The sequence below is a fragment of the Narcine bancroftii genome, chromosome 2 (assembly GCF_036971445.1).
Source record: "Narcine bancroftii isolate sNarBan1 chromosome 2, sNarBan1.hap1, whole genome shotgun sequence".
NCBI lineage: Eukaryota > Metazoa > Chordata > Chondrichthyes > Torpediniformes > Narcinidae > Narcine > Narcine bancroftii.
In genome coordinates this window covers 94,811,480-94,835,730 of record NC_091470.1, presented here as the reverse complement: position 1 = coordinate 94,835,730, position 24,251 = coordinate 94,811,480, and the positions used below count along the sequence as shown (strand labels likewise).

At 47.1% G+C, this 24,251-nt stretch overlaps 1 protein-coding gene and 1 long non-coding RNA gene across 5 annotated transcripts in view; both read left to right on the top strand.

The window, feature by feature from the left end:
- LOC138753911 (aspartate aminotransferase, cytoplasmic-like) overlaps positions 1-15,881 on the top strand; it is a 61,033-nt gene extending 45,152 nt beyond the window's left edge. For 2 of the 4 annotated variants that reach the window (XM_069917460.1, XM_069917464.1), the window contains 4 exons: positions 2,709-2,859; positions 4,299-4,464; positions 6,629-6,771; positions 15,608-15,881. In XM_069917460.1, the coding sequence (XP_069773561.1) occupies positions 2,709-2,859; positions 4,299-4,464; positions 6,629-6,771; positions 15,608-15,777 (630 nt within the window). In that variant the 3' untranslated portion in view covers positions 15,778-15,881. Of the gene's footprint in view, positions 1-2,708; positions 2,860-4,298; positions 4,465-6,628; positions 6,772-8,914; positions 9,036-15,607 lie in introns of all 4 variants that reach the window. The other 2 variants (XM_069917463.1, XM_069917461.1) reach the window with 2 other exon arrangements.
- Positions 15,882-17,332: 1,451 nt separating this feature from the next.
- Positions 17,333-23,944, top strand: LOC138752414 (uncharacterized). The gene is made up of 3 exons (XR_011350623.1): positions 17,333-17,447; positions 22,027-22,139; positions 22,428-23,944. It is a non-coding gene; the product is annotated as an uncharacterized lncRNA (long non-coding RNA).
- Positions 23,945-24,251: the final 307 nt, after the last annotated feature.

Below are 24,251 nucleotides of genomic sequence, written 5' to 3'. Positions count from 1 at the left end.
TTGATGAGGCCAATGACTGTTGTGTCTTCTGCAAACTTGATGACTCTATCGGAGCTGGATCTAGCGATAAATTCGTGGGTCAGTAGCGTGACAGCCCTGAGGTGCGCCAGTACTCATTATGACAGAGCTCTAAATTCTGCTACCGACCCAGACAGACTGTGGTCTTTCTGTTAGTGAGTCCAGGATCCAGTTTCAGAGAGGGGTGTTAAGTTCCAGCAAGGTCAGTTTATCCACCTGCCTCTGGGGAATGATTGTATTAAATGCCAACCTGAAGTCAATGAACAGCAGCCTGGCATTTGAGGTGTCATTCTCCAGATGGACTAGGACAGAGTGAAGCGACAAGGCTGTGGCATCATCTGTGGAAAGGTTTCTTCTATAGGCAAATTGAAGTGGACCCAATGTCTCTGCAAGGTATGCTTTGATGCGTTCCATCCTCAGACGCTCAAAGCATTTCATAATAGTGGAAGTCAGTGCCACAGAGCAGTAGTTATTGAGCCCTGTTATTGTTGTCTTCTTGGTGGCTGTCTTGAACTCTGTAGGAACAATGGACTGCTGCAGTGAGGTGTTGAAGATGTCCGTGAAGACCTCTGTTAATTAGCCTGATCAGTTATGTTTTCAGGTCCTGCCACCTTTTGTGGGTTCACTTTGGATGGTGTTCTCCTCACCTCAGCCATGGCCATGTGGTGGTTGGGGGGGGAGGGGGTAGTTGCATCATGATCATTAGGGGGATATGGAACTTTCTTTGGTATCATCCTGTTCTTCTCATCAAACTGTGCATAGAAGATGTTCAGACTGTCCAGAAGGGAGGCGTCATTTTCCTTAATTCGCAAAGATGACGTGATCCCTTGCTACGTCCGCCTCTTTTCACCAGTGTTGCACAGCTCTCTGTGGATCTTCTGTACGTACCTTGTTTTGCCTTTTGGATTGCATGGGAGAATTCAGCCCTGACTGATCCTATCCCCTGTCCTGAAGGCAGCATCATGAGCTCAGAGAAGGGCCTGGACCTCTGCATCCAACCATGGTTTCTGGTTTGCCCTGGGTGTGAAGCATTTGATCTTGGTGATATCCACAATGCACTCACTGATGGAGCCAGTCATTCAGCTCATGTGCTCATCTTACATGACCGTTGTAGGTGCCTGCTGCCCTGAAACAACTCCAGTTCATGGTCTGAAAGCAGTCTTGCAGCACTCCTATGCTCCCCCCCGATCTCCCTGCAAACTGACCAAGTTTGCTTTCCCAGCAGTCTGTATGCCGGGGATAGCAGGACAGAGTAACCAAGGTTGGGGTGAGGAGAAGCCATGTACACAACAGGAATGTTGGTACACCCGATCCAAGGTATTCTCTCCTCTGGTGGCGAAGTTCACATGCCGATGAAACCATGATAGGACCATTTTCAGGTTGGCGTGATTGAAGTCACCAGCTACAATAATGGCACCGTCAGGGTGGGAAGTCTGGGCTTTACAGGTGGTACTATAAAGTTATTTCATGGCTTCATCCTCACTAGCTGAAGGTGGAGTGTAGACTGCGGCAATCAGCCTGGCCGAGAATTCCCTGGGCATTTCACCAGGAGCTACTCTATCTCTGCTGAGCATTGGTGCACCAGTTCTTGTTGATGTAAATGGACAGACCCCCCTCCTCAAGTCTTGCCAGAAGTAGAAGTGTCTCTGTCTGTCCTGAAGGAGATAAGGACACCCATCTGGATCACTGAGTCTGTAATGGTGTCCTGGAGCCACGTTTTATCCACAGCTCAGTGACTGGCAACGTCCCACATTTTATCCACCAATAACCTTTCCAAATATATATTTTAATGTAGAATTTTCTCCTCACCTCAGTCTTGATTGAACAACTATTTAGATCAAGTGGCGGCACGGACAGAGCCACTGTAGTGGCAGTGCTGGTGCAGACCCCGTGGGGAGTGAGGGAGCAGAGAGACAGCACTCCCACAGGGTCCAGGCACTCAGTCAACTACCATCAGCTGCACATGGGCTTTGAATGGTCTGCTGAGGAAGCCGACGGGTATTTAGTTGATATTCCACAACCACGGGTCTGTGCCCAGGATGGCGGCACCTATTAACTAGCAGCAGCCATGAGGGACTGCAGACTCTGGGGCACCAGAGGATGGGTAGACCATCCCCCTGTCTGAGATGGAGAAGTGGAGGAGACGACCCGTGGGGACAGTCACCACGCCGGCGGACCAATGAGGGGGCTCTGCAACTGCGGGACCAGTGCAAGCTGTGGGCTGCTGGAGACTCGAGGCGAGGAGCCTCACACAGGGCTGCGTACTGCTGGAGACTAGTTTGAACTGGCTGGAGAGGTACCAGGTATTGGAACTGGGATGCAAGGAGGTGCCGACGGCATTGATTGTTGTGTTGGAGGTTTGGATCTGGAGCTTGGGTCACCAATGGTTTGGACTGGACTCTTTGTGGCTGTAGGTGCTGCAAGAGTGCTGGTGGTGAATCTGCGGACACTCGGTGACTCTGCGGGGGACTCTCTCTCTCTCTCTCTCTCGCTCTCTCGCTCTCTCGCTCTCTCTCACTGTAAGTCTGACTGTAAGAGGCACTTGAGCAATTCCTGCCTTACAGCATACAAAAAGAAATTTCATGTAATACAACACTGTTTAATTACTATGATAATAAATTGAATCTTGAATCTTATTGAGGAGAAATATTTCTAAAAAATCTGACTAATATTTTCCCTTTTATTTTCAGAGAAAGAACCATTTTCCCTTCTTCTATGGAAATGCTCAAGGTTTAGCTACAGGAGATGTGCACAGAGATGCCTGGCCAGTTCGATATTTTGTGAATGAGCGCTTTGAGTTCTTTTGTGCCCAATCATTTTCTACGATTTTCACTTTATACAGTATGTCCCTTTACAGTCCCCTGTACTCAGTGTCTAGAGCCGAGATTATAGTTGCTAGTATTTTCCTTGCAGAAATGCTATCTGATTGATTGAAATGAATGTTACCTGTATCTTCCCACTCTTCACCCCACCCCTTTACTCATGATGCATTGAATGATTGCTTCAGGGTGCAGAGGAGATTTATTAGTATGTTGCCTGGATTGGAAAATAAGTCTTATGAGGCAAGGTTAGCAGACCTAGGGTTTTTGTCTTTGGAGGGAACAAGTATGACAGGTGGCTTATTAGATGTCTACAAGATTGAGAGGCATAGATAAGGTGGACAGCCAGTGCTTTTTTCCCCAGGTTGAGAGTAACAAATGTTAGAGGACACCTATACAAAATGAAGGGAGGAAAGTTTAGGGGAGACATCAGGGGTAAAACTTTTACACAGAGTTGCGGGTGACAAATGCCTTTCCAGGGTTGGTGGTGGAGGCTGAAACATAAGGGGTATTTAAAAGCCTCAGACAGGCACATGGATGAAAGAAATATAGAGGGTTACAAGGTAGGAAAGCTTTAGTTTTTTTTATATTTTGGTAGGAATATATAGGTTGGCACAACATCAAGGGCTGAATGGCCTGTACTATGCTCTAGTGTTCTATGCTCTATGTTCAAAAGCAGACCTTGAGGGAAGAGGCAACATTAGTACATGAGTGGTTAACCAAGAGATGCTGATAAGAAAGACGGAGAAAATAGTAAGATTTATGATAAGAAGGGGTTGGGAAATGGAGGGAGAGGGCTCGTGGTGGTAGGAATTGGGACTGGTTAGGCTGAGTTGGAAAATATAGAATTGGGATGATTTAAGAAATAGTTGTGGTGTCAGAGGCAGAGATGGATGGAAAAATGCAAGAAAGATTGGTTTATAAATACAGTAAAGCCCCCAATATCCAGCATCAATGGGGATTGGCAGGTGCTGGATTAGTGAATTTTCCAGTTGCTTGAGATTGCATGATGCATAGATTGGTGAACTAACTGCGAGGGGGCATCCATTTTAAATGTTAGTATTTTTTTATCTATTTATTTTCTGCGAATTTTTTTGTTTTGCCGGTTGCTTAAGGTTGCCACTTACTTGAATTTTGGATAATGGGGATTTTACTGTCCAAAAACATAGCCATTATTTCTGATTAGATTAACAACAAATTGTTAAATGCATAAAGTCGGACAGGTTGTATAATGTCTTGTCAATTTGGTCCCAAAATAATTTCCCATTTGGTCAAGAAACGAATAGTTTCAAGAACACCAATGATATTATTATTATGTTGAGAACAGAGAAGAGAGAAATAGTGCCCAACACCCATTACTATACAAGGCACAATACTCGAGGAAGGAGATGTAGAGGAATGAGGTAAACCATTAGAAAATGGCCAGACTGTTCATCAAATTACTTTTTCCCCTTTGCTGAGATGAAGGAGCTGGAAGCTTAACCATAGTTTCCAGGAACAATCACACTCTCATCAGAATCCGATCGCAGATGGAACAAGTGGCACGACGAACGTGGTCAAATCCTCCATCATTTGGCGCCCGTATCATAGCAACAGTGCTGAATAACCCAGCCTTCTTGACTGAATGGTGAGGAGAAGTTTTTTTTAATGAGAGGTGCGAAATAAGTGTCTGCTGTGATAAAAATACTTGAAGTAAATTTTGGACTACTATAGGTGAGACACCATTAGAGGATCATGTATGTCATCATCTTTGCCATTCACATTACTCACGATTGTTTTGTAGGAAAACTCTGACTCCTAAGCTCCCACGGTATGACAAAAAGTGGCACAGTTAGCGTAGCAGTTAGCACAATGCTGTTACAGTGCCAGCGACTGGGACTGGGGTTTGAATCCCTGTATGTAGTTTGTATGTTGTGACAGATTATAGATATGTTTTTGGGAGATAAATTGGGGGAAGGTTTTTTAGTGTAGGTCACATACAAACCCATTAAAACAGATCTTATTTAAAATACTGGAGCTCTGCTTATGCTATACAGTCCAGCTCCAAGAGCCTTTGCAAAAGCTTTGGAGAGTTCCCAAGAGACTTCACTAATGGATTCTTGTTTACAAAAAGGCACAGATGAAAGAACTCGTCAGAGCTGCAGGCTATCTGGAGTGGAACTTGCTGTTCTAAGAGGGTCATGAGGTTTTACAAGCAGAGAGAGTCAAACAGGCTTTCTCTCAGAGAGAGGGAGAGAGAATTCCGTTCTGCAGCGTTACATTCAGCAGCAGTAGCTAGGACTGGAACAGGACAAGCTGGAAAGCTTGTGGAAAAAAAAAACCCTTTTGGAAGATGGGTTGTGAATGCTGAGTTCAGCCTGGTCAAAGCCCATGTGTTTTGTACAAGAGGAGAGGACTGGCTGACTAATGTTTCACTTGAAATAAGAGTAACAAAAAGGAACTCTGTGGTGACCTAAACGAAAGTGATTATCATCTGGAGAACCTTGAGGGGGCAAGTTTCTTTGGCAAGACACTGAAGTGGCTGGTTACAAGAAATCAGTTGTGGGTGTCCAGTGTACAATGAATCTCTCTCTAAAAATCAACAAGAACCTTCTTGAGCGGTAACCATTTACCTTTCAAGCCCCAAAGCCTGGTGAACTTCATAAATATTAAATTCAGTGTACAGTATAAGAATTGCCTTCAACCAGTGAATTTGGAAGAATGAGAAGTGAGATTGGACTGTGAATCAAAGAACTTTTCTCAACTTACACACACATTACATACACGTATGCTTAGAATTAGAAGGGGGTTAAGTTAGGTTAGTTAAGTTAAAGTATGATTCTGTTTTCATGTTTAAAGATAATTAAAAGCAACTTTTGTTTAAGTAACTATTTGTCTTGATGAATATCTATTACCGCTGGGTTTATGGGTCCTCTGGGCTCGTAACAAAGTTCTCTCCATGTCTGCATGGGTTTTCTTTGGGGACTCTAGTTTCATCCCATTGTTCAAGACGTACTGGTAGTTGTAGGTTAATTGAGTGCAATTGAGCAGCTCGGGCTAAAATTGCATGTTGCCGTGCTCTATGTCAAAATTCAAAATCTCAAATGTAAAAATTTAGAGGTTTAATTGAAGAATAAACATTGACTAGCACCAGGGAAAACCCTTTTTTTAAAACGACTACAAAACCATAGGAGCAGAAATTGGCTACATACTACTGTAGTGGCCCATGGCCCACTCCACAGACTGACACAGTCAGTCGAACACAAGAATCAGGCAGACAGCACATGGGATGATACACCTGCTTCGTAGGCCGCAGGAATAGCGTTCAAATCGGCCAATCTTAGCCAGCAGTTTGCAGGGGGTCCAATCTGGGCCCACAAATATAGGACAACCAATCAGCAGCCAGCCTCGCTCAAGCCACGCCCAATTAAACCAGTGTTTACACTCCCTTGGTGTATGAGTCTTCTTTCTACCTCGAGCTATATCCCGAGCTATAGCCCTAGCGACCCTGCTACAGTACAAAGGCAAAAACAAGTGCTGGTTGATTTAAATTTTAAATTACATTTAAATTTAGACATACAGCACAGTAACAGGACCCTTCAGCCCACAAGTGTGTGCCACCCTTTGTTATGTAACATTTCACAAAATTACCTGTAAATCCATCATCTTGAAAAACAAGTATTGCTCACTCCCCACCTTCATTCTTCCCGTCCACTCCATCTAATGACGCACCTAACTCCACAGAAAAGGGCAGGGATCTAGAGTCGTGCAAAAAAAATTTCCTCAGTAATTTCCGTGCTCTTGTTCCAAAGGCAGGAAAATTTGAAGAAACTGGCCGAGCGTTTAATGCTGATTAAAGAAAACCTGAAAAAAGAGTTGCGGACACTGGGTACGCCAGGATCTTGGGAACACATCACCAAGCAGGTTGGCTTGTACATATTCCCTGGATTCACAGGTGAGTGATCAGCCTTTTTTAAACCTTTAGAATGCTATAAAGGACCACACTAAAAATAGAAGAATTTGAATATGTTCATATCTCTTTAAAAAAAAAAAAATGGGTCATTGTAATAATGGTACATGATCAAATATTTTAGAAATAAATAAGATAATTTTCACATTTTCAGATGATTCCCAAATGACTGAGTGTGCTGTTAATCTAATGGTTAAGTTACTGATCTGGCAGAGTTCTGGATCATTGACTCAGGAACACGATTACATCTGACATCGCAATGAGGTCATTTAAATTGTGAAATAATTCTGGAATTGTTAAACTAGTCAGTAAAAGTAACCGTGAAATATCACAAAACCATAACAACACAAGATATAGGAGCGGGTCTAGGTCAAGCCTGCTTCACTATTCAACCAGATTAGTTAAAAAAATGGCTGCACTTGCTGGAGCTGCTGTAGTAACAGCACTGCCACTGGTACAGACCTGCAGCGAGCAGGGACCAGAGACACAGCATCCAACTGTAGGGTTCAACTAGTTGACTCACCTGTTTCGTCACCCACATTTACCTTTTCCTACCATCTTTTCCATGTCCCAATAGGACAAACCTATCACAAGTGGTCCCTAACCTTCATCCACATTACTTCTGTGCTTTCATCCTTGAACAACTGTTTCAATTTATTCTTGCTAGTTCCTGCCTCATCCCTTCGTAATTAGCCCTTCCCCAATTAAGCACTTTCCCATTTTGTCTGTTTTTATCCTTTTCCATAGCTATGCTGAAGCGAAGGGAGTTGTGGTCATTCTCACCAAAATGCTCCCCCACTGAGACCAGGTTCATTACCCAGAACTAAATCCAGTAGGGCCTCTCTTCTTGTGTCATATTGTGGCAGGAATCCTTCTTCAACACATCTGACAAATGAAGCCCATCCATTCCACGTAGTCAGGAGGTCCCAGTCAATATTGGGGAAGTTGAAATCACCCATAACTACAACCCTGCATTTCCAGCACCATTCCACAATCTGCTTGCTTCTTTGCTCCTCGGTGCCCCAAGATCTATTTTGGGGCCTATAGACCACTCTCAGCTCCCTTCCTATTTCTGACTTCCACCCTCCCTGTCTCAGTGCATCTTCCTTTTCCATAGCCGTGATATTATCCCTGACCAGTAATGCTACTCCCTCCCCTCCTGGTACCTGAATCAGCCAATCTTGCCCTTCCTCCAGCCAAGTTTTTGTAATGGTCACAATGTCATAGTTCCACAAACTGATCCATGCTCTAAGTTCCTCCCCTGTATTCCTAATACTCCTAGCATTTAAATAGATACATTTCAACCCCTCTAACTGGCCCCTGCCTGTCCTTCCTGACCAACTCAGAGCACATGCCATCATGCTTTTAACCTTCTGCCCTAATCTCTAAACTCACAGTCTCATTCCTACCCCACTGCCAACTAGTTTAAATAATTCCCAACAGCTCCAGCAAACCTGCTTGCCAGGATATTGGTCCCTATTCAGTTCAGGTGCAGCTCATCAGGTTAGGCCTTCCCCAGAAGAGATCCCAATGATCCACAAATTTGAACCCCTGCCCCGGCACCAACATTTCAGACACGCATTCATCTGCCACAACTTCCTATTCCTACCCTCTCTGGTGTATAGCTATGGCAGAAATCCCGAGATTACCACCCTTGAGGTCCTTCTTTCCTAACTCCCTATATTCCTTCTTCAGGATCTCATCCCTACTCTTATCGATGTCATTAGTCCCCATGTGGACCACCTCATTTGGCTGCTCCCCCTCCAAAATGCTGTAAACTTGATCAGAGATGTCCCTGGCCATGGCACCTGGGAGGTAATGTAGTATCCAGGAGCCTCGATCTCGTTCGCAAAACCTCCTCTCTGCTCTCCTAACCAATGAGTCCCCAATTACCATCGCTGTCCTCTTATCCCCGCCTCCCCTTCCCTCCTGAGCCAAGGGAACAGCCTCTGCACCTGAGACGTGACCACCATGGCTTGTTCCTGGTAGATTGTTGTTCCCCCATCCCCAACAGTATCTAAGCAGTATATTTTTTGTTGATGGGAACAGCCACAGGGGTTCTCTGCACTAATGGCTATCCCTTTCCCTCTCCTAACAGTCACATAGTTACCTGTCTTTTGACTTTTAGGGGTGATTGCCTTCCTGAAGCTCCTCTTTATCACTGCATCTGCCTCCCGAATTATCCAGAGTTTATCCAGTACAAGTTCTAATTTCCTAACTCGGTCTCCCAGGAGCTGCAGCTCTTACAGGTATAGTCTTCAGGACAATAGTGCTGTCCCAGATTTCCCACATCCTGCAATCAGAGCTGCTCTCTCTACGAACTCTTCCTAATTTAAATTCAAAAATCTTACCTTACTGATGTAGTGCTACCACTGTATGTATGTTTTGTATCAGCTGGCCATCCCCCTGAACCTGTGACTCTTCCCTCCCGGGAATCCCTATAAAGGTTGTTCCCCAAACTCCTCCCTCAGTATCTGCCTTGGAACCGGGCCAGCAACATGTGAGATGTGTTGATCTCTTAAGGTGATTAAAGCCTACTAATCACAGTACCGCATGGATGGCAGTCTCTTCAATCTGAGGCGCCTGCAAGCTCACACCAAGACACAAGAGCAACTTGTCCGTGAACTACTCTTTGCAGATGATGCCGCTTTAGTTGCCCATTCAGAGCCATCTGTCCAGCGTATGACGTCCTGTTTTGCGGAAACTGCCAAAATGTTTGGCCTGGAAGTCAGCCTGAAGAAAACTGAGGTCCTCCATCAGCCAGCTCCCCACCATGGCCACCAGCCCCCCCACATCTCCATCAGGCACACAGAACTCAAAACGGTCAACCAGTTTACCTACCTCGGCTGCACCATTTCATCTGATGCAAGGATCGACAAAGAGATAGACAACAGACTCGCCAAGGCAAATAGCGCCTTTGGAAGACTACACAAAAGAGTCTGGAAAAACAACCACCTGAAGAAACAAACAAAGATCAGCGTGTACAGAGCCGTTGTCATACCCACGCTCCTGTTCGGCTCCGAATCATGGGTCCTCTACCGGCATCACCTACGGCTCCTAGAATGCTTCCATCAGCGCTGCCTCTACTCCATCCTCAACATTCATTGGAATGACTTCATCACCAACATCGAAGTACTCGAGCTGGCAGAGACCGCAAGCATCGAATCCAGGCTGCTGAAGACCCAACTGCGCTGGGTGGGTCACGTCTCCAGAATGGAGGACCATCGCCTTCCCAAAATCGTGTTTTATGGCAAGCTCTCCACTGGCCACCGAGACAGAGGTGCACCAAAGAAGAGGTACAAGGACTGCTTAAAGAAATCTCTTGGTGCCTGCCACATCGACCACCGCCAGTAGGCTGATATCACCTCCAACCATGCATCTTGGCGCCTCACAGTTCGGCGAGCAGCAACCTCCTTTGAAGAAGACCGCAGAGCCCACCTCACTGACAAAAGACAAAGGAGAAAAAACCCAACACCCAACCCCAACCAACCAATTTTCCCTTGCAACTGCTGCAACCGTGCCTGCCTGTCCCTCATCGGACTTGTCAGTCACCAACGAGCCTGCAGCAGACGTGGACATACCCCTCCATAAATCTTTGTCCGTGAAGCCAAGCCAAAGAAAAAAAAAGAAAAAAGAAAAATGTGGTTGATTGATAGTGCTACAATTTAATCATCTTAATTTTTGGCCATGGACAAGGTAAATCGGACACCGACCATAAAGATCTGGAGGCCTCAGTCAAATTCAATCAATGGCTGCACTGTCTCAATGCTTTCATGAGACTCAATGACATGCAAGGTGAGGAAGACAAGTGAGATCTACTCTTTGCTCAGGTCAGCCATTGCGTTTTCCAGATAATAAGGCACTGCACTACTTACTCAGCCACAATGGAGTACCTGCAGAAACAATATCGGACCCTGATGAATGTCATCTACACCATGTTCCTTTTGGGCAGTCATAGACAAGTGCCTGGTGAGTAGGTGGATGAGTACATGCGGATCCTGTGGGAGCTGGAGCGAGGTTGCAACTGCAGAGAAGTCTCTGCTGCTGCCCACTTAAAATGACTGATACACGATGCATGCGTGGTTGGATTCAAGTCTGATCACATCAGACAGAGACTCTTGGAAAAGGCTGATCGAAGCCTGTAAGAAGTAGACAAGGTGGCTAAAGCATTCAAGACAGCACAGCTGAACGTAGAGGTCTTCTCGTGAAATGTGGCCACCATGTGGGGAGCTCGGGCACCACCATCTTGGGACTGCTTCCTCCATTGAGCTCCCAAAGTGTTACTTCTATGCAAAATACCCCTGAAAGAGCTGCCCAGCCCGAAACACAATATGCTCTGCCTGCGGGAAGAAAGGACACAACAGGAAGGTATATTGGTCCCAACCCTTTTCCAACAACACTGCGTGCATCTGGCAGCCACTGCCATTTTAGACTATGCTACTTCCAGCTTCACCTCTGGTGTCACTTCCTGTCACAGGAAATGGCTTGGCGGGACCATGGGGGCATCAAACCAGGATGGCACCACTTCCGGCATCAATTCTGGCAGCAAGAATCAGCACTGCGTTCACGGCATGGGGGAGCCATCTTGGAGGGTGCCCCCGAACCAACTCTACACCAGCGACTCAGGCAGTGACTTGGCCTTGATTACCCTAGATCAGGGCAGCCCACATCAACTGCCCCGTGACACTGACTGTGCAAGGCATGGAGTACAAGAACTTTGTTCCTCATCATGCCATAGCTCTGTGCACCAGTCATACTGGGACTGGACTTCTAGTGCTAACTCAAGAGCATCCAAATGCAGTTTGACAGCCTGCAAACCCCACCCTCCCACAACCATGGTCTGCAACTACCAATTTTTAATCTACCCGATTCCCCCCTTCGAACACAACCTGCGGTCTTTCTATCCTCTGAGTCCCACCATCAGCCCTGTTCGATTACCTCAACCCTGACTGCAACCTGGTCACCACCAAGAGCAGGCAATGGTGGTGGTTGTTAAGAGCAGACGGCATGGTCATCGACTACAACCAGACCATAAACCGTTTCACCCTGTTGGATGCCTACCCACTCCCCTGCATCACTGACATGGTAAATGAGATCACCCAATTCTGGGTCTTCTCAACCATTGACCTTGTCGACGTACAACCAACTCCCGATCTGCCCAGAGGACAGCCCATACACTGCCTTCGAGGCAGACTGCTGCCTCTACCATTTCCTTCAGGTCCCCTCGGGGTCACCAATGGGGACTTTGTCTTCCAGACGGAGATAAACCAGATAGTGGATGACTACGGGCTAAAGGCCACATTTTCTTTCTTGGACAATGTGACCATCTGTAGCCATGACCAGCAGGATCATGACGCTAACCTGCAGAAATTTCTCCAGACGGCCAATAGCCTCAACCTAATATATAACCAAAAGAAGTGCATGTTCAGCATTTCACGGCAGGCCACCCTTGGTTGCGCAGTGGAGAATGGCGTCATTGGGCCTGACCCTGACCACATGTGCCCCTTTTTGGAACTCCCATTGCCTCATACCCTCAAAGCTCTGAAAAGGTGCTTGGACTTCTTTTCGTATTACGCCCAGTGAGTCCCCAATTACACGGACAAATCCCACCCCATGGTGAAATCTACCATTTTTCCCCTGTTGGCAGTGTCCCAAGTGGCATTCACACACACCAAGGGTGAGCATGCTGTGAGTGAATCCATCACCTTCCAGGTGGAGAGTGATGTGTCTGACATTGCCCTGGCTGCTACGCACAACCAAGCAGGCAGGTCATTGGCTTTCTTTTCCTGAACTTCGGCACTCAGCCATTGAGAAGGAGGCCTAGGCCATAGTGGAAGATGTGTGACATGGGAGGCACTGCCTGGCCAGCAAACCGTTCACCCTGCTGACTGACCAATGAGCAGTTGCTTTTATATTCAATAACTAACAGCGGAGAAAAATTAAGAACAACAAGATCCTGAGGTGAAGAATTGAGCTATCTACCTACAACTACGAGATCTTGCATTGGCCTGGGAAGCTCAACAAGCCTCCCAATGTCCTGTCCCGGGAGACATGCACCAACGCACAGTTGAACCGCCTCCAAGTCCTCCACAACAACCTCTACCACTTTGTTAGAGCCCGTATCTCCCTTACTCGGTTGAAGATATCAGGGAGCTGACCCGAATCTGCCCAGTCTGTGCCAAGTGTAAACCCCAATTCTATCAGCCAGACAAAACCCACCTGATCAAAGCCACCCGCCCTTTTGAGCATCTGAGTATGGACTTCAAGGGCCCCCTCCCTTCCACCAACAGGAATGTATACTTCCTAAATATCATCAATAAATACTCCTACTTCCCTTTTGCCATTTATGCCCAGACGTGACCACGGCCACAGTCATAAAGGCACTACGTAGCATATTCACTTTGTTTAGATACCCCTGCTGCATCTATAGTGACCGGAAATCCTCATTATGAGTGAGGAACTGCGCCAGTACCTGCTGGCCAAGGGGCATAGCCATGAGCAGGACCACAGGTTATAACCCCTGGGGGAATGCCAGTTAGAAAGGGAGAACACCAGATAGAAAGGAAGGCAATCCTCCTAGCCCTCAGGTCGAAAGGCCTGTCCATCTCTCGGGGGAAAGATGTCCTCTCTGAGGTGCTCCATGCCACCAGGTCCCTCCTCTGTACTGCTACTAATGCGACACCGCATGAAAGGCTCTTATCCTTCCCCAGGAAGTCGGCGTCAGGAACCACTCTGCCGTCCTGGCTAATGGCCCCAGGCACTTACTTGTCTGGAGGCATATCAGATGGCACAAGACTGACCCTCTGGTTGAGAAGGTCCACCACCTTCATGCAAACCCCCAATACTCTTACGTGGAGTACCAGGATGGGCAGCAGGTTACGGTTTCCATCTGAGACCTGGTGCATACAGGGGACCCCTCAACCAACTAATCAACATCCCCTCATAGTAACCCCACCCGGCCAGCCAGCACAGCCCCCTAACCCCAGACTGAACAACCCCACAGTCCTATTAACCCCCCCCCCCCCCAGCCACCGGAGGCACAGCCTGTCACGTAAGACACTTCCCAGGAACCAGGAGCTGACCTACAGCAAACCTTATGACGGTTGCAGTGACAGACAAGACCACCGGACAGGCTGAACCTGTAATGAATATTGACCCACTTCTCCCTGCTGGACTTTGTTTCAAAAGAAGAGGTGCACGTTGTGCAACCAGAATATGTATGTATTGTATAAACTGTCCTGTCCCCTGAACCTGAACCTGTGACTCCTCCCTCCTGGAAATCCCTATAAAGGCTGTTATGCCCAAACTTCTCCCTCAGTACCTGACTCAGAACCGGGCAGCAACATGTGAGATGTGTTGATGTCTTAAGGTGATTCATCCCAACTCTCTGTCTAATGTGATTGATCGATAGTGCTGCAATTGGGATCAAGCTCGTCCTCAGCCTCTGCTCGCTGAAACCTCTAAGTCGTACGTTCATTGTCCAGACAATGCTCTTTCCATTCAGTAAAACATTAAAACTGACCATTTGCTCACTCTGATCATCATGGGTCATTGTGGGAGTGTGACATCACATACCTGTACATTCCTGTGGGTCAGACAGGATGACCATGTATTGGTAGTGTAACTGCACTCAAGAAAAATATACGTTTACAAAAGAGAGAAATGAAAACAAACTGCAAATACAGAAATAATAAAAATTTATAATAAATAATGTACAAAATAAGACATCTTAAATGAGTGTCTAACACTGTTGTCGAGGAGTCTGGTAGCAATTGATCCTGAACCTGGTGGTGCAAATTTTATGGCACCTTTACCTCTTTCCTGAGGGTAGTAGTGAGAACAGAGCGTGTCCAGGGTGCTGTAGCTCCTTGATGATGGCTGCTGCTCTCCGACGGCAGCGTGGCCTGTAGATTTTCTTGATGGTGGGAGTTTTGCAAGGCTTTCTGCTCAGAATTATTGGTGCCCCCATACCAAGCTGTTATGCAGCCAGTTCGCACTCTTGTCCACTACACGTGTAGAAGTTTGCCAACGTTTCCGATGTAATACTGAATTCAGCAAACTCCTGAGGAAGTGGAGGTGCTAACGTGCACTCTTCACAAGAACATTAGTATGTGGGTCCAGGAAAGGTCTTCTGAGATCGTGACTCCCAGGAATTTAAATGTGCTCACCTTCTCCACTTGTGATTCCCAATGATCACTGATATTCCCTTCCTAAAGTCTACAATCAGCTCCTTGATTTTGGTGACCTTGAGTGCAAGGTTGTTGTTGATGCACCATTCAACCAAGTTTTCAATCACCCTCCGATATACTGACCCATCGTCCCTTCATAAACAATCTACTGCTGTGGGATCATTAGTGAATTTGTAAATGGTGTTGTCGTACCGAGCCACACAGTTATAGATCTAAAGTGAGTAGAGCAATGGGGTTACAACGCAGCCCTGTGGTACTATGATACTGATGGAGTTTGTGGAAGAGATGTCCTTACCAATCCTTACTGGCTGGGGTCTGGAGGTAATGAAATCAAGGATCCAATTACACAGTTGGGTGTTGTGTCCCAGATCTTGGAGCTTGCTGAACAGGGGATGATGATTTTGAATGCCGAACTGTAGTTGACAAAGAGCATCCTGCTGTATGCATCTTTGCTATCCAGGTGTTCCAGGGCTTTGTGTAGAGTCAGTGAGATGGCATCTGATTTAGACCAGTGGCTGTGGTCAAAAAATTGGATGGATATTCTACAAAATCTACATTGTTGCAGTGATTCTAATTGGTTGTGAGGAAATTTTTCATATACCTGTACACTAAAATATTTGTAATTTTAACAGGATACCAGGTTAATTACTTGATGAAAAAGATGCATATTTACCTGTCGCCCAGTGCACAGACCAACATCAGCAATGTGAACAGTCGGAACCTTGCCTACCTGGCACACTGCATCCACGAGGCAGTGGTATCCAATTCCAAAGAGAGTCAAAGCAGCATATTAAGCAATTAGTGCGTAAATTAATTTTATTGTGTTCAAGCAATTTACTTGTTTAAATTTTCATTTTCCATATTAGCTGTGTGCAAGATGATAAAAAGAACTATATATAAATCACATTGAAATTTGATTGAGTGGAATTAAGTTTAAAGAAAAGCAACTCACAAGATCACAAGCAGAAGTAGGCCATGAGCTGATCCTTATCACAGCCCCACTCCCTTGATGCCCTGATGAATCAAATACCTGTCAATTTCTGTTTTAAATACACTCAATGACATCGCTTCCACTGCTGCCTATGGCAACAGTTCCACAGACTCACGACCCTCTGGCTAAAGAAATTCCTCCATTTAAAAAAAAATTGCACCCTTTTATCCTGAAATTATGGCCTCTTGCTGACTCCCCTACCATGGGAAACAACTTCATCACATCTACCCTGTCCACGCCTTTCAGCATTTGAAGTGTCTCTATAAGGGTTTTTATGCACAAAAACCTCATTATCACCTGGTCAAGATTTTAAAAAAAGATATATTTACCATTTATGCAGAGGATGGAAAAGGCGGATTGTGCAGTCCTTTTATGTAGCCCAGAGCAGAGCACTGACTTTGCAGGACAAAAAGGGGGTGGGATATGTAGCACAGCAGCGGCTGCCCTACGACAGCCCTACAGCACTCCCACCCCGTGCCTGATCCCCACCGCCCCGCTGCCTGACAATCCCCTTAGCCTGTGCCTGAGCTCCCCACCCTGCTGCCTGACAGCCCACTGCCTGAGCCCTCCACCTCGCTGGCAGACACCCCCTGCCCCGCCGCCTGACAGCCCCTCACCTCGCTGCGTGAGCCCCGCCTTGCTGCCTCACAGCCCCACCACCCCACTGCCTGACAGGCTCCCTGCCTGACAGCCTGCCTGGCCCACTGCCTGAGACCCTCAGCTCGCTGCCTGACAGACCCCTTTCTCGCTGCCTGACATCTCCCCCACCCTGTTATCTGACAGCTCCCCTCCCTGCTACCTGACAGCCCCCTCACCCCACTGCCTGACAGTCCCCTCACCCCACTGCCTTACAGCCCCCTGCCCCATCACCTGACAGCCCCGCCTCGCTGTCTGAGCCCCTGCCCCACTGCCTGAGCCCCTGCCCCATTGCCTGACAGCCCCATTGCCTGACAGCCCCACCACCCCTCTGTCTGACAGCCCTCTTGCCCCCCTGCCTGACAGCCTCCTCGGCCCACTGCCTGAGCTCCCTGCCCCACTGCCTGATAGCCCCACCACCCTTCCTCTCCCTCCCTACCCATTCCCTCTCTCTTCCATTCCCCTTTCCTCTTGCCTCATTTCCCCTCTATCCACCCCACATCAATACCATCTCCTCGCTCCATTCCAACAGCCCTGTTGCCCTACTGCCTGACAGCCCTGCCAGGAGCAGGTGGTATGAGAGAGCGGGCAACATGAGGGTGTATGGCACAGTGAGCAAGCGCAGCCTGACAGCTCCATTGGCCGCTTTGTGACAGCGCCGTGGGGCGACTGGGTTGTTAGTGTGATGTTAATCATCTTACTTTCCTGTTTAGAGCCACTTTCAGTGGCAATCCTTTTACGCAGGAGGTGGAGCGACTTTGCTCCATCTTTGACGATAGCACCCTCGGTGGAGGGAACCTGGAGCTAGTTGGGCCCACCAATCCACCTTTGGACCTTTTATGCAGGTAAGTGGAGCATCTTAAAGGCAGAGGAGACCTGTCTTAACAGATTGCTAATTTTCACTATGAAAGGGCCTTATGCGGTTCTCCCTCGTCTTTCTGTACTCCAAGTACAGTCCAAGAGATGCCAAATATTCCTCATATACTAACCCTTTCATCCCAGGTATCATTCTCTAGTAAATCTTCTCTGAACCCTCTCCAGTGCTAGCACATCCTTTCTCAAATACGGCACCCAAAACTACACAAGTGAGGTCTCACCAGCACCCTATAGAGTCTCAATGTTGCATCCCTGCTTTTTGTATGCTATCTCTCTAGAAATGAATGTCAACATTGCATTTGATTTCTTCACCACCAACTCAACCTGGAGATTAACCTTTGCACTTCCAAATTTTGAATTATATTTCCATCTAAATAATAGTCTGCCCATCTGTTTCTTGTGCCAAAGTGCATGACCGTACACTTCCCAACATTGCATTTCATCTGTCCAAGTCTCTCTGCGGCATGTTAGCAAGCTAGATCCATTTGTTTTAGTAATAGGACACTGAGAGTGATGGTGGAGGGTTAGTTTTGTGATTGGAAGTCTGTGACCTGTAGTGCACCATGGAGTTCAGTGCTTGGACCTTATGTGGCGCGATTAATGATCACTAGCAGACACAAAGCAAGTAGTCAAAGGCTTTATTGATCAGAAGACCCAGACATGCCTCTACATGCTGCTGGCTCACGTCCAAGGCAGGTATGAGGGCGGAGACTAGGGCTCTCAGTCTTTATTAGGGGATCTTATGGGGAGGGGCTACCGGTACAGAAGGCGGGCCAGCCTGCCCAGCCCAGTGAGGACATGGCCGGACATGTCCGCAGTACTGCATTCCACTACATTCACCCCTTTTTTTGAATGAAAACCAGTGGGGAGGGATTTAGAGGCTAGTGCTACCTTGCACTTGGCTGGGGTCATGGTCAGGGAATAACATTTGGCCATACCCAAATGTATGAAGCTCTCGGTGCAATCTGTGTTGAACAGGCAGCTAGTGGTGTGACTGTTTACCTTGATGTCCATCATCGATGGTCCCAGTTGGTGTCATCCACTCTGTTCCAGCAGAATGGAAGCCAATGCCAGCTCATTGTCCAAATTGCTGCTGCTATGTCATTGGGGTCACTGCCGCCAAGATAGCTACCTGGGAGATTGTGAAGATGGCTGCCCATAAATTGCAGGTGGTGGAGTCCAGAAGTGAAGCCAGATGTGACGTCCCTCCGTGTCATCGCATGCTTGGCCCGGAAGTTTGGTTCTCAGCAACCAGAAATGACGATGGAAGTGAGTTGACCCAACATGGCGATGTGGGTCGTGGTCCGCACGTGGCACTGCAAGAGAGGGGCATAGTGTCTTTTCCTCTGGCAGTTTGAGTAGGTTGCGCTATGGGCAGGGCAGTACTTTCGGTGGTGTTTGCTTTGGCCACAGTAGTTGCACCTCAGGTGGTCGGCAGTGGCAGTGGCAGTTGGACCCTGAGTCCCAAGACGGCACCGCTCATTCTCCCCACCTGGTGGCTGCGTGGCCCACTGAGTAGGCCTCTGTGTTCGTTTAAGCAGTCTCCATCACTTGGTCCATCTGCTTCACTTTCTGTAGGGACCAATCTCCTTTCTCCAAGAGTTGTTCCCACATTTGATGGGAGTGGAATCCAGCGACTAGCCCATCGCGGATGACTTCCTCAAGGTAGGTTGCCTCAGTCATGTCCCGCCATCCGCAGTCTCGTCCCAGCTCCCGCATGGCTCTCGTGAAATCGTCAACCGATTCACCCGGACCCAGGCATCTGGAGCCAAGCTGGAAGCATGCGTACATCGTGTTCCTTGATGCTCTGCACTGCTGTCGGAGTAGGGCCATTGCCTCTTCATATCCAGTGCAGTTGTGAATTAATTTGTACACTCAGTGGCCCACCACTGGGAAGAGCAGGTAATACCAATCACCAACAGCTATGATTTCGTGGAGCCTCAGGTAGGCCTTCAAACTGTGTAGCCATATATCAAACTTACGGAGGCCTCAGATTACTTTGTATCAATCTCCAGCTTCTCCAGTCAGATTGCCTTGTTCATGGCATTTTAAATTTCTGATCAATAAATTATGGCGTGATCAATGACCACTCACAGACATGAAGCACATAGTCAAAGGCTTTATTGATCAGAAACCCAGACATGCCTCTACATGCTGCTGGCTCAAGTCCAAGGGAGGTATGAGGGAGGATACTAGGGCTCTTGACCTTTAAAAGGGGATCTTATTGGGAGGCCAGCCTGCCCAGCCCAGTGAAGACATGGCCGCAGTACCATGTTCCACCACACCTTCCATGTTATACAGACTGAACACAAAAGTCTGAAGACACTGTGATTGTAGTAAAAAACATTCAGAAATACTGGAGGAATGCAGACAGTCCTTGGCCCTCCACCTTCCCCCCCCCCACCACACCACTGTTTTTGGCACCATGTAGAGGGGGGAGGCCCAAGGACTGTCAGAGTGCCGCATAATCCCCAGCTCTTCCATTTTCTTGAGCTCCTCTTTCACTAGGCTGAGCTTTTCTGGAGGGAGCTGGTGTGCCCTGGCTTGGAGCCCTTGGTCAGAATGTGGTTCCTTACTCTATGCTTTGGCTCAGCTGCGAAGAACTGGCGCCACAATTGAGGGGAACTCTGCCAGGTTGTGGACAAACTCATTGTCAGAAAGCGTTATAGAGTCAAGGTGGGGGGTGGGTAGTTTGGCTTTCCCGAGATGTAGTGCCGTCCCTTGAGACCGACAAGCAGACAGTGGGCACGAAGGAAGTCGGCCCCCAGGAGCAGTTACGCCACTGCTGCGAGGATGAAGGTCCATGTAAACCTGCTGTTGCCAAACCAGAGGGAGGTGGTGCGAGTACCAAAAGTTTGGATGGAGGAGCTGTTTGCTGCCCTCAGTGCTGAGCCCTAGTTGCTGTTGCGGGTGTCGATGCCTGAGAGGGACAGGACCAGAAATGTAGAGGAGGCTATCATCTGGACCAACTGCTTCCCCCATCATTGACGGTTGGCCATGGCATTTCCTGGAAACTCACAGGCTGGGCGGCATTGATAGTCCTCTGCACCCCATCACTGATGATAGTAGCAAAATTGGCCTGGGGTAACAACTTGCCTCTCCACTGGTCTTGGCTTAGCAGTCAGCTATGCATGGAGCTTGCCAATCTGGTCTATGACGGCACTGGTATCCCTCTTTACTCTCCAGAGAATGTCCGCCTGGGCCATGAACCTCTGGGTTGGTGGGGGGAGGTCACTGAAGTCCTTGTCTGTGAGCAAGAGTCAGATATCCTTGGGTAGTTGCTCCAGAAAGATTTGCTCAAAGAACAGGCAAAGCTTGTGACCCTCAGTCAAAGTGAGCATTTCACTTATTAAGGCAGACAGGGAGGGCCCTGCCCCCCAATCCATCCATGGGCAGGCACTTGTGCCAGGAGAGCCGGAAAGTGCGGTTAACAGCTCTTTGAGAGCTGCACATTTGCCTTGATCCAGAGGCTGCTGTAGGAAATCTATGACCCTTGCCACTGTGTCCTGATCGAACTCATGACATAGAAGTAGCGGGTATTTTTGGTGGCGATATGTTGAAGCTGGAACTGAGCCTCATCCTGCTTGAACCACATGTGTGGCTGTGACACCCAAAACGGAAGCCTGAGAAAGACCATGTGGATGGTCATTGGTGCCACTTGATCCATTATCTTTGGGTCTAACTACCAGTTGGACATGCCAGGGTCACCAATGTAGCGTTCATTCTACACGAACGTGGAGAACAACACACACACCAAATGAAACTGGTTTATTGCACTGGCCGTTGTGTTTATGTGGGGTCCAGGTGCTGATGTCAGGGCCCCACATCATCGGAACACCGGCCTGGGATTGGTTGGCATTACTGCCACAACTCGCTGTCTTCCTGCAATGCAGAAGGTCACCTGGGACAACAGTCAGTCTGACCCCCCCCCCCCCCCCCCCGGATCCACGCAGTTGCCGCCTTCATCAGCCATTTTGTGGGCTGTTTCGCGTCTGTGGGCTGCTACAGGTGTCTGTTTAAGATGTGTAGATGATTGAGAAGGCATCTGCAAGAGCAAGATCAACAAAACAAATTCACTATGGTATTTTGAGAAACAGGAACACATTAAAAAAATTGTTAAAATTAGACAGCTAAAAATCTCTGGAACGTCGTAGAAATGAGATGCCATAGTTTAAATTGTTCAATTTTAAAAATATTTTTGATTTTCAGACTCATTGATTCAGGGAACAATACATTTTCTTTCAACACTTGTGTTTAACATACATACATAGAGTCGGTTTTTCCCCTCCCTCCCCTGCCCTTCCCATACCCCAATACAACTGAGAATAAAGTTATATAAATTATGCAAATACAAAAAGTACACAAATACCGTGAGGTCAACTGAAAACTGAAGAAAAACTGAAAATCCCCAGGTACTTAAATATAATGGGGTAAGGGATAAAAAAAAAACATTCACCACAGATACTGTAATTGTCATAAAACACACAGAAATGTGAGGGGAACAGCCAGTGAAGATTAATTACTTTTGTGGTCTTTGCTTATACTTAGAAGGGCTCAGGCCTGAAACGTCAGTAATATATCTTCACCTCCTGTGGACACTGCAAGACTGGCTGAGTTCCTCCAGCATCTCTGTGGAAGAAGGGCTCAGACCCAAATCGTCGGTAATGTATCTTTACCTCCTGTGGATGCTGCAAGACCGGCTGAGATCTTCCAGCATTTCTGTGTATTTTTTGTGCATCTCCAGACTAAGTGGATGTCTTTCAATCTGAAGTTGTGCCCTCTTGTCCTGGACTCTCCCACCATGGGAAACAACCTTTCTACTTCTACTCTGTCCATGCTTTTCAACATTCAAAATGTTTCAATGAGATCCCCCTTCATTCTCCTAAATTTCGACTAGTGCAGGTCAGGAGCTGTCAGACATTCCTCATATGATACCATTTCATTCCCAGAATCAACCTTGTGATCCTCCTTTGGACTCTCTTCAATGTCAGCACATCCTTTCTGCAATGAGGAGACCAAAACTGCTCACAATACTCCAAACTTCCTACTGTTGCTGCTCTACCATCTTCTCTGCTAGGATCACGAAACATGTTGGTGGCGCCTGCGCTGGGCAGTGGCAACAAAGGATCGCAGAAGGAGGAACAGAGGAGATGACTCGACAGGACGGTGATCTGGGCAGTAGGCCAATGAGAGGCTTGGCATCTGAAGGACCCACACAGGCACACGAACTTCGTGTCTTGCTTGTAACAATAAATTCTGATTCTGGTTGCGGGCTGTTGGCGATTTGCGGTCGGGGGACCCGTGTGGGCTGCTGGGCACTAGTTCATGGGAACCAGGTACTGGAGCCAAGATTCAATAGGATGCTGAGGGCAAGAAGGGCTCCCGAAAGGTCTCGGGTGCCAAAGGCTTCCTGATGGTGTCAGAGCTTTGGATCTGAGCTCCAATTGCTGATGTATGGAACAGGAGTCTGTGCAGCTGGCTGGAGGCTGGAGGAGAATCCACAGACACTCTGAAAGAATAATTCTTCCCTTTCTCTTGTACTGAAGGGGCATCAGTGACACTATTTATGACCCTGTCTCCCTTCCGGCAGGCAGAAGTTAAATATATTCATGTATGTTGCAATTTTAATGTGAGGGAAAAGAGTGGAGGGAGAGCCTGTTTAGGCTTGCAGCTACATAAAGGACAATGTTTAACCGGCTGAGTTTCTCCAGCATTGTGTTTTACATTTTAAAGTATGAATTCATGATGATAAAAACAAACTTGAACCTTGAACTCCCTATTTTATCGGCTTTGTGCCCATACGCACACGGCCCAGGCCGCAATCCAGAGATTATGACATTTCTTTGATTCTGCTTTTTAATTTGATCCCTTGCTGCTCAAATTCCCTCATCAGAGCCTCTTGTTCTCCCTGTGTCATTGACACCAACATAGACCATAATAACTGGATCTTTAGCCTCCCACTTCACATTTCTCTGCAGGTCAGATGAGATGTCCCGAACCGGGGCACCAGATAGGCAACACAGCCTTCAGGACTCTCGATGCTTGTTACAGAGTAGTGTATCTATTCTGCTGAATGCTATCACCAGAATATATCTTATTTCTGCCCTCATGCAAAGTGATGTACAGTAAAATGCCTAGTATCTGGAATTCAAGAAACCAGAAGCTTCAAGCAACCGGCAAAAAAAAATCAACAAATTAAATTTAAAAAATTAAAATAATTAAGAATAAAATAAGGGGTAAAAAAAATTACCTAAATTTAAACTTGTAAAAGTAAATGTTCTCTGAAGTAACATAGAAACCTAGTGAAGATGGGAGCAAATATTCAGCCAGTGGAGGCCTTGGTTGGGTTTTGCTCATAGCAGCTGTTTGAATAAAGTTGTGTGAAACAGCAATGGATGAAGAGCTGGGGTTGGGGTGACTCTCTTAAAGTGTCTCCTTATCCCTGTTTAGTAAGAGTCGCTCCTGTCAGAGGCCTTATCAGTAAACATGGGGGGGGGGGGGGGTGTTAATTATCTGTTATTGTTCATTTTTTGGCCGGCTCCATGGAGGGTGAGGAATCTGCAGGTGCAACGACAAATGTTTGAAAAATGTTTTCAAAGAATGTGACTGAAAATAAAGTAAAATGCTTTAAAGTTTATACATTCATGCAAGTGAAGTTTGTCCAGTGTAAGGATATTTTTGTCTTTTAAACCGTTTATTCTTAATGCAGGTATTAGGTATTGCTGGAGTAAGTCTTAAGCAACCGGAAAATACAGTTATCCGGCATCTGCCAA